Source organism: Lynx rufus, unplaced genomic scaffold (genome assembly GCF_022079265.1).
Source record: "Lynx rufus isolate CCGP_SWC_20201006 ecotype Redwood Valley unplaced genomic scaffold, mLynRuf1.p SCAF_4, whole genome shotgun sequence".
NCBI lineage: Eukaryota > Metazoa > Chordata > Mammalia > Carnivora > Felidae > Lynx > Lynx rufus.
In genome coordinates, this window is record NW_025814856.1 from 35,616,355 (window position 1) to 35,634,482 (window position 18,128).

The window sequence follows — 18,128 nt, forward strand, 5'->3', positions numbered from 1 at the left end:
ATGTGTCTGGACTGGGAAAGGGCACGATGACTCTTGGAGCTGGCTGTCTCTTCCGGGGATCCTGGGAGCTCTACCAACACAGCTGGTGCAGGAGATAGTGGCCTCTGTGGAACATGAAGTGTCTGTACCTGCCCTAGGAAGATCCCCGCCCCTTGCACCTGAGCTATGCTGTTCAGGCTTCTGGAAGGACTCTCCCTGGAAGGAATGCCTGAAGTTGCCCTGCCTGCAAGAATGTTCTCAACAGACTTGTGCCAAGAGGGGGTCTACGAGCATCTTGTGAGTTGGAATGTCTAGGTGAACTTTAATGACCTCTTAGTGGCAGCCTCTCATGTGCACCATAAACCACTTGTCCTCCCTATCATTGCCATGGTCATAGTCAACACACAGAGCACACAACACACAGAGCCAGGCACTGTGACTCTTCACACACTGTATGGTTCATCCATGATACTGAGGGAGATACCAGAATCATCCCATTTCCCAGCTGAGTGTACTGGGGCAACTCTGGGGGTTACCTTGGTAGGTGGGGGGCTAGATAAGGGAAGAAGGAGAAGGGAAAAAAAGACCGTGCTAATATACCTAAGACTTGCCCTGGGTAGTGACCTGATACAGCACAATCTAGCATCAGTCAAGTAGAAAAGGGAAGCTACAGTTAAGCAAAGGTAGGTGGTAATTACAGGAGGCCACACGGTGAAACAGAGGCCAGATCTCCCCATGGGAGTCAGGTGGGAGGTCATGGAGGTTAAGCAAAGGACAGTCTTCACATGTCTCTCTCAAAGAAACACTGAGCACAGGTTTCTGGGGCTTCACCTGCCCAGAGGGGGAAAGAAATCTTCCACGGCTTCATTCCAAAATTCAAAGAACAAAGATATATACACGCAAATGCATACATACCCATATGTATGCATACATGTAAATGCATATGCACAGACACATTCACACCCATCTGCATCGGTGTGTACATGTGTGTATATTTAAATGTGTGTGGGTTAGAAAACTCCATTTCACCACATCACATTTCACACATTTACTGAGCCAGGCAAAGCTGAAGCAAAGGGGGCACCTGGGTGGCTCAGTCGGTTAAGCTTCCGACTTCGGCTCATGTCACGATCTCGTAATTTGTGAGTTCGAGCCCTGCGTCGGGCTCTGTGCTGACAGCTCGGAGCCTGGAGCCTCCTTCAGATTCTGTGTCTTTCTCTCTCTCTGTCCCTCCCATGCTCATGCTCTGGCTCTCTCTGTCTCTCAATAATAAATAAACGTTAAAAATTTTGAAAAAAAGCTGAAGCCAAGAACATGTTCTTACTTACGGTGTCCCACATCACGATGTACACATCTGTACTGAATGAATTATTAACGTGCTGAGTAATATAAAGATTGATAAAATCACAGAAGTGGTGATACATGTTAACACCTGGTATTGGAAAAAAAGAAATCGATGTTAATTAACCCCAAAGAGCAAAGGATTAAACAATTTTTATTCACCCCACCTATTTATAGTGTGATAGACTTTTAGCTGAAAATAATTGGGAGAAAAACATAAGAGTTTTTCCAAACACGAAAGGATCTGTACTTGGGAAGTCCTCAATTAACTGATGATTGGGTTCAAAAAATCACTTTAAAATTGTCCATTTAGAAATCAGGAATGCATTTTCCCCTATATACACTAAGTAACCAATGAACACTAAATTCCAAGAAAAAAATAAGAGAAGTCTATTTAGCTCAAAATGCAGAACTATAAGGCCAAAAAGAGTAATTTTATTTTTTATGATCATTTATTTTTTTAAATCAATCAAGCAATATGTATTTACCATAGAAGTATGGACAATGATGGCACTTTTAACATTTTGGTATTTTTCATTCCTTTTTAATCGCTATTTATAGCATTGCTTCTGGGGAAAATATTAACCAACTACCATTTGAAAGGGCTGAGTGTCTCATGTTCTAATAGAAACAGCATGAACTTTGGAGTCTGAAGAACCATGTTGAATCCCAGCTCAGCCATTCAGGAGCAAGGTTTTCACAAGAGGTGATAAAGTCCCCACGCTTTAGCTTCTCTAGGAGAAATAGGAAATCCTTATACTTAGGTGCCAGCTTTGTTAGGAGGAATGCAAAGAAAATGTACCTAAAAGTACCCGGCCCTGTGCCTGGCACAGAGGGAAACTGTAATGAAGACAACCTGGATCCTGCCGGGTCAAACAGGGGCGAAGGGAGTGTGTGTGCAGCTATTTCTAAATTTGTAAGTCGGTCATTAAAAAGAAACCAAACATGCACTCTTTCGATTTAGGTATGCAGGACCCAGTATCCAAACTGGCAACGTGCAAATCTAAAGGGGACAAAATTCCAAGAACTGACATTCAAAACATGCACTTCGGGGCGCCTGGGTGGTTCAGTGGGTTAAGTGTCCGCCTTTGGCTCGGATCATGATCTCACGGTTCGTGGGTTTGAGCCCCACGTCGGACTCTGTGCTGACAGCTCAGAGCCTGGAGCCTGCTTTGGATTCTTGTGTCTCCCTCTCTCTCTGCCCCTCCCCTGCTGGCATTCTGTCTCTCTCTCAAAAATAAGCAAACATTAAAAAAAAATTTTAAACATGCATTTGAAAAGAAAAACAGTGACTCTGAAAAGCAGAAATCATAAAATATTCTGACTTCATTCCCACGGTGAATAATAATGTTGTGTGCCAGAAAATAAGAGTAAAAAATACTCAGTTGATATGAGTATTTTTGCTGTAATACTCATGTACAGTTATGCTGTACATCTTAAAGTTATACAGTGCTCTATGTCAATTACATCTCAATAAAACAAAGAGAAAAAATTATTTTTAGACTGGTAACTAATTATTTTTTTTTAATTTTTTTAATGTTTATTTATTTTTTGAGAGAGAAACGGAGTGTGAGCTGGGGAGGGGCAGAGAGAGAGGGAGACACAGAATCTGAAGCAGGCTCCAGGCTCTGAGCTGTCAGCACAGAGCCCTATGCGGGGCTTGAACCCACAAACTGTGAGATCATGAAAAGTCAGACACCCAACCAAGTGAACCACCCAGGCTCCCCTAGACTGCAATCTTAGATGAGTATTTGGAAAGACTCCTTTATGTATTCAGAACAATTTGGCAAAGAGCACATTTTCAAATTACTAAGAAAAAGAAGGTTCTATGACAACACATCCTTATTTCCAGATGAGCGCACAGCACACATTAGCTCCCCCATGGATCATCTGGCAAGTTTGTAACAGGTACTGAGGGATGCAGCACAGACCAGTGTGGCCAAGGAAGGAGAAAACATGGGTCCCATTCTCAAGAAATGTGCCCCCAATGAGTCGTGTTCTGTAAAATGCTCATTCTCTGACGGTAAGAGTCAATGTGAAAAGGGAAACGGGATGAGGGTGTAGTCAGAAGAAAAAGAGTTAGAAACATTGGAAAAGAAACAGCCCGGGGCTACGCTAGCCTATTATTCCTACTTTACCCATTTTACTGCCTGAGTAGGGGCATCCATTTAACAGCTCATACATATCCACCTCTTTTCAGGCAGATCACAGAGTTTTCTTTGCCCCTTTTCAATTTGCATATTTAAAACAAGAGTCGGGACCTTGAACACAGCATTCTTACTTGCTCTCATTCCAAAAACCACAACGGGTCTGATTTCTGAACCTAATGCTTTGTTATATAAGAATTACAGCTTCAGAAAACAGAAGCATTAAAAATATGACCAATACATTATAGTAATTCTGAAATATTTGTGACAGAGAGCTCTCTATATTTCCCTGGAAGCCCGGCCCCTCATGCATTTTGATATGGCATGGCAGAATAACCTTTATCTCTTTTAAAATTTGTTTTTTATTTATTTTGAGAAAGAGAGAGCAAGTGGTGAGGAGCAGAGAGAGAGGGAGAGACAGAATCCCAAGCAGGGTCCATGCCGTCAACACAGAGCCCGATGCGGGGCTTGAACTCAAGAACTGTGAGATCATGACCTGAGCAGAAGAGTTGGACACTTAACTCACTGAGCCACCCAGGCACTCCATGATCTTTTTCTCTCATAATAAGACACATAATATAGCACGATCCACGTTTCTCCTCTCTGGGGCAACTGGTTCACAAAGTTAAAGCTGCCCTTGAAAGTTGAGAGTCAGAAGCTATAGGTACAAATGGGAAAATAATGTAACTAACTTTTTGCCCCTAATAATACACTGCACTGCTAACTTCAGAGGAATTTTCATTTCCCTTCAGTCATGGAAAGGATTTTAGAAAGGGCAGAAGAGCAAGGGCATTCCTCTCCTACCCATGGCTTTTCCTTTTAAATTTTTTCTAAGGAAGTACAACACAAATCAAGTTATTGCAGAAACCAGATGGGGTAAATTTAGCTACAGAAGGTGTCCATAGACCTTTTTCTCTCATCTTTTGATTCTGATAGAGTCATCTGATACGAATGTCCAGGTCTCCACTAAAATACCAAAAGTATCATATAATGGGAAGTTCAAACTAGCTCCCTTCTTCAGAGAAGGAACCCACTTCAAAAAGCAAACCCACTATTTAATGCCACACAGCCTCCCAGAAAGTCACAGGAAATCACTACATACACATATCAAAGAAGGAACAATGCCTTATTCACTGATAAATAAATAACAGGCAAGTTTAACTTCTCACCTGCATCCAGTTTCATGAAGTAGGTTGGTTTTTCAATAACAACGTCACATTCAGCAGCTTCTATGGGTCTGAAGGCGAGCTGAGTATAGCTTTGTAGCTCAGCAAACCTGGAATTAAGAGTTGGGAGATAGTTTCAAAGGGATCCGCCTGAACTTCCTACTGTAATACTGTAACTCAGGATGTGCTCATTAGGGGGACTTTATTTCTAGAATATGCTCTTATGAAGACAAGTGGAACTTCTCAAACTTACTAATATTTATATAACTTGATAATGATTTTAAGATTGAGACCAGGAAGAAAGATGACAGCTTCATGTACAAGATAAAGCAGGAATTTTCCAGACAAAAAAGAAATCTACACAATGCATTGGCTAAATAATCTACCAGTAAAGTGGGAAGATTCAAAAAGCCTTCTTGTGATCTTGTGGTAGACTTTAGGATTCTAAAACAGATGGCTTTCCAAAAATTATTGAGTGCCTCAGAAAGACAGCAGATAGCTAAGCCTCCCGTTAGAAAGTAAAGTCTTTTTCTCAGAAAATGTCTTTGGAGACCATATGGCACAGTTTTCTTCCCTACAAAAGAAGATAATCACGGGCATGTGCCAAAAGATAATTAACCTAAAGATTGTAACTCTTCATCTTTGAGACAACTGATGTAAAACAAATATCAAACAAATCCTGTTAAAATACACACAATGCCGAATTATTGTGGTGATTTCAAAAATAGGTCCACAAGTTCTCTGATACTTCTCCCTTCAAGAGGTAGAGATTAACTCCCTCCCTTTAAGTGTGGGCCGGACTTGGTGATTTACTTCCAATGAACAGAATATGGCAGAAATGATGGTATAAGACTTCTGAGATTAGAGTACACAAAGACCAAAGCCTCTATCCTAGGGCACGTGCTTAGTCTCTCTCTCTCTCTCTGTCTCTCAGAGCCGGCTACCATGCTGTGAGTAGCACTAAGGGAGAGGTCCATGTGGCAAAAACATGGCACCAGACACAGAGAAAGTGAAACTTACCACAACATGAGGGAGCCTAGAAGCAGAGTCTCCAAGACGACTTGAGCCTAGGGATGGCTAAGCCTTTGTCAATAGCTGAACTGCAACCTTGTGAGAGATCCTGAGCCAGAACCGGCCGGCTAAGCTGCCTCCAAATCCTGACCATCAGAAACTTCATGAGATAATAAAGTTTGTTGTCTTAAACTGTAAAATCTTGGAGTAGTTTGTTATCAAATAGATAATGAATGAAAATATACCCTAGTGCATATTTGGGAGTAATTTGTTACATGGCAATAAATTACTAATATAAATACACCAGAGGGAACTACCACCATGTGAAATCAGATATCGAAACATACTAGGTAATCAAACAGCTCACTGCAGTAGAGGAACTCCTACTGCAAAACTCACATTAAGTGTTGAAGAGAAAAAAGAGGCCCAAAATGGAGTCACTTGTGGTAAGCCCACGTCACCAAACCGAAGCTTAATGCCTAACCTAATTACACTTTCCAACTTCTCTAGGAATGGAGTCTTAAGCAGCCAGTCCGTAATTTTCTGGTCAGCACCAACAAGGCCATCTATCACACAGAGTCCACCTCCCCCACAGGAAGATGAAGGGATCTGCTCTTTTTCTTGTCCCTGCCCCCTTCTGCCTATAAAAGCAGAAGCATTTTGTACAGCTTCTTGGAGCTCTTCTCTGTTTGCTAGATGGGAGGCTGCCCAATTCATGAATCGCCGAATAAAGCCAACTAGGATCTTCAAAGTTACTCAGGTGAATTTTGATTTTTAACCTCAGTTAAGGAAGATACTGCATTGCAGATTGTAAAATGCCCTATAAATGTATGGCGGATTATTATCCTGAAGGATTTGCTGAGCATGAATGTTTGGCCTCAAAAGTTAACATTAAATAAGACTATGCTATGTGACTTGTGATATTGTGATTTATAATAAGATATATACATATTTGGTCTTCATCCCCATTTCTGGCCAAGGGAGAAAGCCCTTGGAATTTCAAAGCCAGGAAAGTGTCTTTTGTTATGCTAATGAGGCACTTTTCGCCCTCCCTAAGGTTGGGGGCTGGCTGCCAGAAGAATCACCACATCACCCAATCAGAATCACCATTATTAGAGGGTTGGACCTTTCAGTCCCACCCCCACACCTTAGGGGAATAAAGAAGGGCTGGAGTTTGAATCAACTGTCATGGAGGTAAGGAAGCCTCCAAGAAAACCTAACAGGAGAGGACTTGGAAGGTTTCTGGGTTGGGGAACACGTGGGGTGCCTGGAGAAGGCACAGAAGCTCTGCGCCCCTTCCCCACACCTTGCTCTTTGCAACTCTTCCATCTGGGTGTTCCTGAGCTACATCCTTCTAGAATAAACTGGTAGTCTAGTAGGCAAAATATTTCTCTAAGTTACTTGAGCCACTCTAGCAAAATCTAACCCAATCTACAGCCGATGGATCAGTCAGAAGCACAGGTGATCCCCTGGGCTTGTAACTGGGGTCTAAAATGGGCGGGGGGACAGTCTTGTGGGACTGAGCTCTTAACCTATGTGGGATCTGATGTTGTCTCTGGGTAGATGGTGTCAGAATTGAGTTGAATTGTAGGACAGCCAGCTGTTGTTGGACAACTGCTCGGTGGCATGTGGAAAATGTAACATATACGCTGGAACTGAGTGCTCAGCTAGACTAAAGGGGTAGCACGGGAGTTTCTTTGAGATGACAGAACAGTTCTGTGTCCTGATTGTGTTAGTGGTTGCATGCACACAGACGTATGATATAAATTTCACAGAATTATGCATCCAAAAATAAAAAATAAAAAAGAGTGCATGCAAGCACTGGTGAAATTCAAATATGTTTACTTAATATTATTGCAACAATGTCAATTTCCTGATTTTGATCATTGTGGTTATGTTAGATGTCATCATTAGAGGAAGCTGGGATAGGGGTACAATAGGAACTCCTTGCGCTGTCTAAACTTCTGGAAGTCTACAATTATTTCCAAATAAAAAGTTTTAAAAAAAAGTTTTTTTTAAAGTACCCCAATTTGTTAATCTCTAGATATAGTCAATTAGACCAAAGAATTAGTAAAAATGTTTTAGGAGCACCTGGGTGGCTCAGTCGGTTGAGCATCCGACTCTTGATTTCGGCTCAGGTCATGATCTCATGGTTCCTGGGTTCAAGCCCCACATTGAGCTCTGCACTGACAGTGCACAGCCTGCTTGGGATTCTCTCTCTCCTCTCTCTGCCCCTCCCCTGCTCATACTGCCGCGCTCTCTCTGTCTTTCTTTGTCTCCCAAAGTAGATAAATAAACTTCAGAAATATGTTTTAAATCAAAATATTTTCTCCAGTTTATATAAAGTTCAAAACGTTGATCAGAAGTGTTGAAAGTCGGGGCAGGGTTTCCCTTTGAAGAGGAGTCTTGGGTGCTGGTGATGGTCTATGTTTCACCAGGGTAAGAGTTATACAGCTAGGTTCACTTCTTCATCATCCAAACTGTACCCTCCTCTATATGCTTGTTACGTACTTCATTAAATACTTACTTCTTTAAAAAATGTGTTCCCCTGCGGTGCCTAGAAGGTAAGGTGGTGAGTGTCTGACTTCGGCTTAGGTCATGATGTCATATTTCATGGGTTTGAGCCCTGTGTCAAGCTCTGTGCTGATAGCTCGGAGCCTGGAACCTGCTTTGGATTTTGTGTGTGTGTCCCTTTCTCTCTGCCTCTCCCCCACTCACACTCTGTCTCTATCTCTCAAAAATGAATAAATGTAAAAAGAAAAAATTTTTTTAAAGATAAAAAATGTGTTCTCCAAACACATGCACAATTATGAAGAGTTAATAAAATTTCATTTTTGAACAGATTTTTTTTCTTTCATTGGCAGTCAGTAAATCGTGTACCATACTTCCTAATATTTTATAAACATATATTTAATTCAAATACAACTGACAGATTCACTCTGTAGCCATCACTCCCTGAAGGCTCATGCCAAATTCTCTACAAATAAAGTAACATTTTCCATTTAAAAGTCCCTCCCAAGGTCTGCAAGTGCCAGAAATAAAAGCAAATATTTTAGAAATATATATATATATATATGTTTTATATATATACATATTTTTTAAATCTTACCAGGACTGCAGAGGGCTTTTGCGCTGACCTTGAGACATCAATGTACGAATGTCAAGCGTGCAGTGTCCTCCAATTTCGCCACTCTGGAAAAAATCTTCCTTAAATCTGGTGGATGGCAAAAAATTAAGCGGAGTTTGAAAAATTTTATCACTGTTCAAGCACACAGGATGTAACTAATGTGGTTTACAAAATCCGTTCCTCGTTAGAATTTAACTCTTTAAAACAGAATGCTTCGAACATAAACAAAAGTAGCAGAATGGTACAGAAACCTGATGGACCCATAATCCAGCTTCACAATGATCAGCTTGTGGCTTGACTGGGCTTCCATCCTCCACCCATTCCCCGACCTCATCGCCATATTACTATGAAGCAAGTCCAAGCCATATCCCTGGACCTGGAAATATTTCCAAATTTCTACTCGATTTTAACATCAACCATTGAAATACCTGTCATGGTCTCTCTTGATGTTTCTTAAATCAAGATAGAGATTGGTTGCTCTGCAGTACTGAAGATAACGGGAACATACCAGACTTGAGTCATTCTGAAACAAGGTGGAGAAGAAAGAAAAAAATAACTCCAGGTATTAACATTTCGAGGACACACTCAGCCTCGCTAGACAGATTGACAGGATGTACATGTTCGGGCTGAAACCACACCACGTGATGAGAACAGCTTCTGAAAGCCTGCTTCTGTTGATGCATTTTTCTCCTCCCCAGCAGACTCTGGTCAAGCATAGTTTTGCCAGTGTGCACACTTTTAGGTTACTGGGAAAACTCCCAAATGTTCTATTTATATCATCTCAAATTTTAAGGCCAAGAGCTTTATGTGTGGTTTTGCTGTGCTCTAAAAAAAAAAAAAGAAAGCTCTCAGAGCCATCAGTATCTCACAGCTATGAGAAAAAGCATTTTTCAAAGCCAAGCCAAATGCAACAAAGAAGAATGCACACATTAAGAGACATTAAAGTGGAGGCTGGAAGGGCAGTTGCCAATTTTAATAAGAGGTGCTTTCTACAAACTATAAAACTTCTCAGAGTCTCTCTTTCAACAGCAGTAAAAGGGCAATGTTTTTTAAATCACTGTAATAAAAGAGCAAAAGAGTCAACTACCAGAGCCTGTTTTTTTGTTTGTTTGTTTTGTTTTTTGTTTTTTTTTTTAACCAATCTGGTTTGTGCTGAAATAGGGACAGTTTCAAAAACTGTTATCTGCTCTGGATTTTATTTATGGATTTAAATGCCATCTTACTGTTTTCCCGTAATTCCCAATGAACACAAGGCCTTAACCTTAACCCACATGGTGTTGTGGAATCCATAGTTGGTAAGAGATCATATTCTGATTGCACAAAATGTGTCACTGTAGATCTTGTCCAGGAAAGCATTCTACAAACTGCCTTGGAGGAGGTGTGTGAGGTGTGGAATGGCTCTCCCTTTGTGCCCGCCACAAGAACATCTGGGCTCCAGCCAAACTATGTGGCATACACAAAACAATGTCTTGTAAGGGTGTCAGCAGCAGTGCAGGTTAAAGCCACAAATTCCTCCTTCGGGGTTCATCCACCTCCCTACAATTGCTTCAAGTTCTATTACGTGGTATCTCCCAAAGCACCACAGAGCACATACTCTACTTCTTAATGAAAGTGAATTAAGAATTTTTTAAAAATTTTCTGGATTGCCTGGAGATAACAGAGACCCCTGAGAGGTCAGAGACATGGCCAGGGTTCAAGAACCCTGGCAGATAGGAGACCTTAATAATAAGTGCTTACACTATCAACAATAGCCAAAGTATGAAAAGAGCCCAAGTGGCCATCGATGGATGAATGGATGAAGAAGATGTGGTAGATATATACAATGGAGTATTACTCGGCAATCAAAAAGAATGAAATCTTGCCATTTGCACCTACGTGGATGGAACTGGAAGATATTATGCTAAGTGAAATTAGTCAGTCAGAGAAAGACAAAAATCGTATGACTTCACTTATATGAGGACTTTAAGAGACAAAACAGATGAACATAAGGGAAGGGAAATAAAAATAATATAAAAACAGGGAGGGGAACAAAACATAAGAGACTCTTAAATATGGAGAACAAACAGAAGGTTACTAGAGGGGTTGTGGGAGGGGGGTGGGCCAAAGGGGTAAGGGGTATGAAGGAATCTAGCCCTGAAATCATTGTTGCACTATATGCTAACTTGGATGTAAATTAAAAAAATAATAAAATAAAAGAAAAAAAGAAAAAAATAATATTCAGTGCTTACAGGGGTGCCCAGGTGGCTCAGTAGGTTAAGCGTCTAACTCTCCATCTCAGCTCAGGTCATGATCTTGCACTTCGTGAGTGCCAGCCCTGCACTGGGCTCTACGCTGATGGTGCAGAGCCTGCTTGGGATTCTGTCTCTCCTTCTCTCTGCCCCTCCCTCGTTTGTGTTCCTTCTCTCTCTCTCTTTCCCAAAATAAATAAATAAATTTAGAATAATAGTAAGTACTTACAACCCATAAACCTTTAAAAACTAACCCTGAGCCCTTTGCTGGAAACCCAGTCCCACACTGAGCATTTTTACAAGCAGAATTCCATTTCATCCCCACCATAAGCTATAACACAGGCATGGCTTGAAAGGAAAAGAAACTGAAACATGGCAAGGTTGGGTGCTCTAAGAATCAGGTTTTGAACCCTGCCCTGTGGAGACTGCTCTTCTCCTGACCACCCAGAACTGGCTCTTAGCAACGTGCATGGCTGACCCACTGAGGGCAGTGCACGGTTGAAAGCACACAGAAAGAGATCTGTATCTGAGTTCTAGACGTACAAGTCTACAAGCGTGGTCCTGGAGAAGCTGCTTAACCTCTCTGAGGACTTTGTTTTTCTCTCTGGTCAAATGGCATCAGTAATCCCTGCCCTGTCTATCTGCTCTCAGGCTTGCGAAAGTCAAGCTAGCTGACAAGGAGAAAAGCCTTTCGCAAACCATCAAGTCCCAAACAAACACAGAGCAGTATGGTGGGGGTGTATCATCCGTCCCAAACAACTTGCGAGGGAATCTGGAAAGAAGCAATTTATCTTCTTTAGCCTATGTTGGGGGAAAATTCTAAACCTAGTTATATTTTAACTGTCTCAAAATATGACCTTCTGAGATATGTGTGAAAATGAGGACATGGCTTCCAAATGACACAGAACAACTTGTTTTAGAAGTTAAATAAAAGTTGAAGCCAAGGCGCCTGGGTGGCTCAGCCAGTTTAGCATCCGACTTAGGCTCAGGTCATGATCTCATGGTTCCTGGGATCGAGCCCCTTGTTGGGCTCTGTGCTGACAGCTCGGAGCCTGAAGCCTGCTTCAGATTCTGTGTCTCCTTCTCTCTCTGCCCCTGCCACACTCATTCTCTCTCTCTCAAAAAATAAATAAACATATAAAATTTTTTTCAAGTTGAAGCCAATAAATAAGTGAGTAAGGATTCCTCTCATGGAGCCTTGCTTTTACATGAAAACCCAAACACTAACGAGTATTTGAAAATAAACACGCACCGTTTCCTCAGGCTGGCAGAGCACGTGAAGTTCTTCCAGTCGCTCTCCAGCATATCCAAAGTCAGCTTGTTTCCAGAATATGTCCTGGGCTGATTCAAGGGTATCTGTCCTATTCGCAATCACAAAGATGCCATTATTTTTCTCTTTTTCACTTTTCTGAGCCTTGAGTTTCCTTTCTAAAGGTGAAACTGCTAAAAGTTTGCCATTAATTTTTTTGAACTATCATAATCTTCCTGTAACTCCTTTGAGACATCAAGATACCAAAATAAGTTACTTACAGACTTACTTTCTTTTACTGAAAATACACAACATTAATTTATTAAGTTAGGGTCATCTGGAACTCAAGAAAACGAGCTGCTAATTACTGTATTTTCTTTAGCTGGTATGCACTGGTGCCCCAGCAGCACTTTAGATTCTCTAAGTGTCTCTAAAACATAAAACGTGTACTTTTAGCTTGGTCTCCCTTTCTCAGATGTTGAGAGATGACTCTAGCCTTTCCCGTGAAGAAAACAAATCTTTAAAGAACTTTCACTCTTACATCTTATAATACATATTCATATAATAAAAATTACTATTTTTTTATCATTTTATTATATATTCATATAATAAAAATCATTAGAATAAATCCTAAGAATGGCAGTCTCAAAGTTCTTAACGACAATGGTCTTTAATCACCACTCCCCCAACACCATGTCCATCTGTGCCCCAACCAAAGTGTAGGCTTTACCTATTGTATATACTTCACACTCTCCTCCACACTCAAGAGGGAGCCATCAATTTATCTTTTTAGTGTTTGTTGGGGTAAAATATTTTCTAGTGATCCATACTGTTTTTCCCTCTTGGTAGAGGTAAAAAGACATATTCCTGCACAGGGTGGCAAGAAGGAGGGGAGGCAAGTCAACTTGAATTCATCACTGTATAAGCAAATTAATATCTAAAAGAATTACTATCTAAAACCAAAAGAGTTTGTCTGGGAAGTGGGGCATCAGCATACAATGCAGAGAAGGATAATTTAAAGGGGAGGAGGGAGTACCCGGGTGGCTCAGTCGGTTAAGTGTCCGACTTTGGCTCAGGTCATCATCTCACAGTTTGTGAGTTCGAGCCCCACATCGGGCTCTGTGCTGACAGTGTGTGGAGTGTGCTTGGGATTCTCTGTCTCCCTCTCTCTCTGTGCACCGCCACACATGCCCTCTGTCAAAAATAAATAGACATAAAAAAAAAAAAAGAATTTAAAGGGGAGGAGGATTCCATCTAGAAGCTTACCATCCCATGTCGACGTAGGTACAAAGAGGGTAGCCAAACCTGAACTCTGGTTTGCAGGATTTCTCATAACCCCAGCAGAACTTTAGATTCTCTAAGTGTTTCTAAAAAAACAAACGTGTACTTTTAGACTAGTCTCCCTTTTTCGGACATTGAGAGACGACTCTAGTTTTTTCTGTGAAGAAAACAAATCTTTACAGAACTTTCACTCTTACATCTTATAATACATACTCGTGTAATAAAAATCATTAGAACAAATCCTAAGAATGGCAGTCTCAAAGTTCTTAACAACAATGGTCTTTAATCACCACTCCCCCAACACCATGTCCGTCTGTGACCCAACCCAAGTGTAGGCTTTACCTACATTCCCAAAGACCACTTGCATTGGAACTTCCTCAAGTAGCCTAATGAAACTGCCTTTCTCAGTGCTCAAAGCGATTCTAAAAGCAGTCCCCAAAGAGTCACAAAATGAAATTTCTATGATCAAAAGAACCACAAATTAGATGGATCAGCAACTTTACTCATCAATCAAGATAAGGAGAGACGCCACAAGACGGGACAGTTCTGCAGTCCTGGGGGGACCGAGCAGCTCCTGTTGGCCAGAGAGCTTAGTCGGCTTGTCTGCAAGGCCCAGAAGCAAGACTGGTCTCATTCCCAGGTCTGCCTGTCCATGTGCTTCCTGTGTGGGCTCCATGGGAAAGGAAGCGTTTCACAAGGCCCAGCTTTGATCTCTGCGACCTCGTGAGACGTCTTAATGGGCTCCAATCTGAGGCCTTTCCAACAACCTTAAAACAGAAGGAAGGCCATAGTAACAGTCATAATTAGGTGGAGACAGAGGTGGAGGTGTTATTACCGAAATTAAATGCTAAGAGACCTTCTCAGGAGCAGTTTAAGAAAGGTGTGAAGTTCTTCAGTTGCTTTTACCTAGACCTTTTGTCTGAAATCTAATTTACTTTGTTTACAGAGAATACCAATAGTATCGGCCGCCTATTTATTTCATTAGTGATTTAGCTTAAATTTTATTAGTGATTTCGACTTTAAATCTCACTCTCATGAATGGGGTATCATTTTAAAAAGCAAAGTTTAGTCACTTAGCAGCACTAGATGAAATGCAAACAAAGTCTTACTACTACCTTACAGAATGCAGCCATCAAGTTCAGGTTATAAAAACGGACTAAAATCCTTTTAAAAAGAACTAAGAGGAGAAAAAACAAGATGAATACCTACCTTATAAGGACAATGGGAGTCTTTCTTACAGACCGTGGCAACGTGCCTATTATTGTGCAAAAAGAAGGGAATGTGTTCCTGGGGCAAGCGAATGCTGGCATAGTTAAACAGAGGTTCGCCTGGAATGCCATCAGCCTTGGGAGAAGCCTCCTCTTGGCCACTCAGTGAAACACCATGAAGCAATACTCCAAGAATAAGCAGCATTAACATAGCAACCTCCAAACCTAGAGATCCAATTGGAAAGGTTTTTGTTAAGGCATATCCTTTAAAGGTCAAAGAGATCAAGAGCTAAATATAAAGACACCGAACTCTACTGAGTAACATTCCCTCTATTTGACATTTATTGTGCACCTGTTCTGTGCCAGGCACTGTGTTAGGGGCCACCCTGTACACCGGCTTGAACAAAACAAGAAAGGCTCCTGCTCTGTTGGAGCTTATAACCTTTTTCAGACTTTTTCAGTAGAGAGCCAGATAGTGAATATTTTTGGCTTGGGAGGTCCTACAATCTCTGTGGCACTAGGCCACAGTACCTTTGCTATGAAAGAACCCACAGCCCATCCTAAAGAATAGGGGTGGTTGTGTTCTAATAAAACTTTATTTGTGAAAACGGGATGAAGGATTCGATGTGACCCCACTCACATATTACTGATGCTAGAAAGTAGGTAATATGATAGACAACACGGCATGGTGGTTAAGAATATGAACTTTGAGACTAGACCAATTGGGTTTGAATCCAGCTACAGTTTCCTGGCTGTATGATCTTGAGCTATTTAATCTCTCTGTGCTTCAGCTTTTCCAACCGTAAAGTGGAAATAATAATAAACCTTCCTCATAGGGCTGTTGTGACTTAAATATTGGTAAAATGTTTAAATGTACCTGGCACATTAAATGCTATATAGGTGTTTATGAAATAAATGTTTAAAGCCATGTGGTATGGTGGGGGGAAGGAACAGGTCGCTAAATAATATTTGAGCTTAGACCTGAATTTTGAGCAAGGAAATCATGCCAGGGAGAGAGAAGAAAAGAAAATGCAAAAGCTCTGAGGATATGTGCATCTGCTGAATAAAAACTAATAATCACGGGATGCCTGAGTGGCTCACACAGTTGAGTGTTCTGACTCTTGGTTTCAGCTCAGGTCATAATCCCAAAATGGTGGGATTGCACCCCGCATCGAGCTCCACACTGAGAATGGAGCCTGCTTAGATTTTCTCTCTCTTCCTCTGCCCCTCTATCCCTCTTGCACTCTCTCTCTGAAATTAAAAAAAAAAACAAAAAAACAAAAAAAAACCACCTAATGATCACCATTGTATATGGGTTCATACTATGTGTCAGGTACTGTTCAAAGTACCAAGGATGTAGCAATGAAGATGTGGTCTAAAACCCCTTACCCTTGTGAAGCTTACATTCTAGTGGGTGTCATACTGATCTATGATAATAGTAACTACAACTTAGAAAACTCCAGGAGGGAAATCCAGGCAGTCTGTCTCAGAGATTGTGCCATTACTCTGTCCCCATCTTGCATCAGCAAGATGAAAAGAGACAATAACCATCATGGGACCTTACTGCAAGTCTATCTCACCCCACAAGGATTAAATCTCAGGGACTAGAATTCTCCTATGTATCCAGACCATAATGATACCATTTCTTGTTCACTTTAGCAGTATATTTTGCTCTGTGAAAAAAAAAAGGGGGGGGCTCTTCCCACTGAATGATAGGGCTATATTACATGTAACTACTCCCCAGCAAGATCCACAGTCATCAGGGCATATTGGAAAACCCAGCTTTCAGAATCAGCCTTCATTGACCCTGGGTCACAAGGACGGGGCCTTTAGAAACAAACTTCAATGTTCAATCCAGCTTCGAGTTCCAAGGCCAAGGCTTCATAACAAAGAGTGTGGACAGTGAAAAGGAATCCTTTTCCCCTCTGGAGTAGTAAATACGGTGGGTTCTTTCGTGGCTCTGAAGAATATACTGTTACCTGTTATAAAGTGACCTGAATTAATATTTTTAGTTATGACTTTTATACAACAGTGAGTTGGTAGCAATTTTACAAAATTTAAAAATACATATTACTAACAGTGTACTTATCAGGGAAATATTGACCTCTTGAATTCTCAGAACCACACAGAAGCTTTTGTCATGCTTTAGGTATCTGAAATCTGTCAGAAATGAAACATACTACCTTAAAAGAATGCTAATGTAGACTTTATCATATAGGTGATATTTTGGATTCAAGGAAATATTAAGAGAGAAAACAACGTAGTGAGACAACGTCTCAGTGGAAGGCCAAGCATTTAGCGAGACAGTCCGTAAGCAAAGGGCCTGACTCATAGTGAGTTTTCTTTTCCCTAATGAACACCATGCTGCTAAAAGCAAAGACACCATCTTCAACACTCTAACTTTAACCAGATTCTAATGGTAAGCAGAAGGACACAGCCTGCTTTATACAGTCACCAACCGGTACAGGCCAAAGGGACACTTTGTAGATTAACCATTTCCTAGAGGCAAACAATGTTCCTGGTTCTGACCCTATTCATTCTGCGCACTGAATCATACTGCGACTTGAACCTTACTATTTACTACTCCGGGCCTTACCTTTCAAAAGGCAGGATGGCCTATTTTTTGGCTCATCCCTTCCAATGATGAAGTCATTGCTATGACTAAGTCCTGACCTTCAGGTGTTCAGGTCCACTGTCCCTGATTGAGCTCTAGCCAAAACTAAACCCACTGATCCATGCAGAAGGAGTAACTTAAGTCATGGGAAAAATGTGAAGTCTCAGACCAGAAAGCAGGCTTTTGCAAAGGGCACGTACCCACTTGCATACGCTAGAAGGGGGTGGCTGCTAGAGCATGAAAGCACAACCCCGGGGCCTGGCAGAAAGCCTGTCCGCACGCGGTCGTCTTGCAAGGTCCCCCAGGGCAGGGTGTCTGCACTTCTCCAGCAGATGAAAGCTTCAGCGCTGCGCTACTTTTCTTCAGCGCAATGCAACTGGCTCCCTCCTCTTCTGTATTCCTGGACCGGATTTCCTCAGGCCTAAAAGGTGGAGGAGGGGCAAAAAAAAAAAAAAAAAAAAAAAAAAAGTAAGAGCATGAAAGACGATGAGAGGCTAAAGCCCGAGGCTGACAGGGACCACAGTGGGTGACACAGTGGGCAGTGCCTTGTGACAGAGCTTGGGCAGTCTAAAGAAGACAGTGGACACACGAAAAGTTGAAAGCATCTGAGGCTCACAAGGACTCCTAAATGGCTCGGCCCCCACTGGGGCCACAGGTCCCACGGTGGGTAGAGGCAAGGGGCTCGGAGAGGGCTCGGCGGCTGCCTGAGATGCCCAGGGGAGGTCCACCAGCTGTGCGCGAGAAAGGGAAGCGGTGCGGCGGCGGGGTTGGCGGCGG

At 41.7% G+C, this 18,128-nt stretch overlaps 1 protein-coding gene across 2 annotated transcripts in view; it reads right to left on the minus strand.

Moving 5' to 3' along the window:
* Positions 1–18,128, minus strand: part of EOGT (EGF domain specific O-linked N-acetylglucosamine transferase) — a 37,048-nt gene that overhangs the window by 18,345 nt on the left and 575 nt on the right. For both annotated transcript variants that reach the window (XR_006965150.1, XM_047096025.1), the window contains exons 2-9: positions 17,552–17,772; positions 14,739–14,962; positions 13,515–13,615; positions 12,252–12,360; positions 9,200–9,294; positions 8,754–8,858; positions 4,637–4,743; positions 1,308–1,411 (exon numbers count right to left, since the gene is read on the minus strand). Coding sequence is in view for 1 of the 2 variants with exons in the window: in XM_047096025.1 (XP_046951981.1) it covers positions 1,308–1,411; positions 4,637–4,743; positions 8,754–8,858; positions 9,200–9,294; positions 12,252–12,360; positions 13,515–13,615; positions 14,739–14,962; positions 17,552–17,561 (855 nt within the window). In the remaining variant the exon portion in view is untranslated. The remainder of the gene's footprint in view (positions 1–1,307; positions 1,412–4,636; positions 4,744–8,753; positions 8,859–9,199; positions 9,295–12,251; positions 12,361–13,514; positions 13,616–14,738; positions 14,963–17,551; positions 17,773–18,128) is intronic.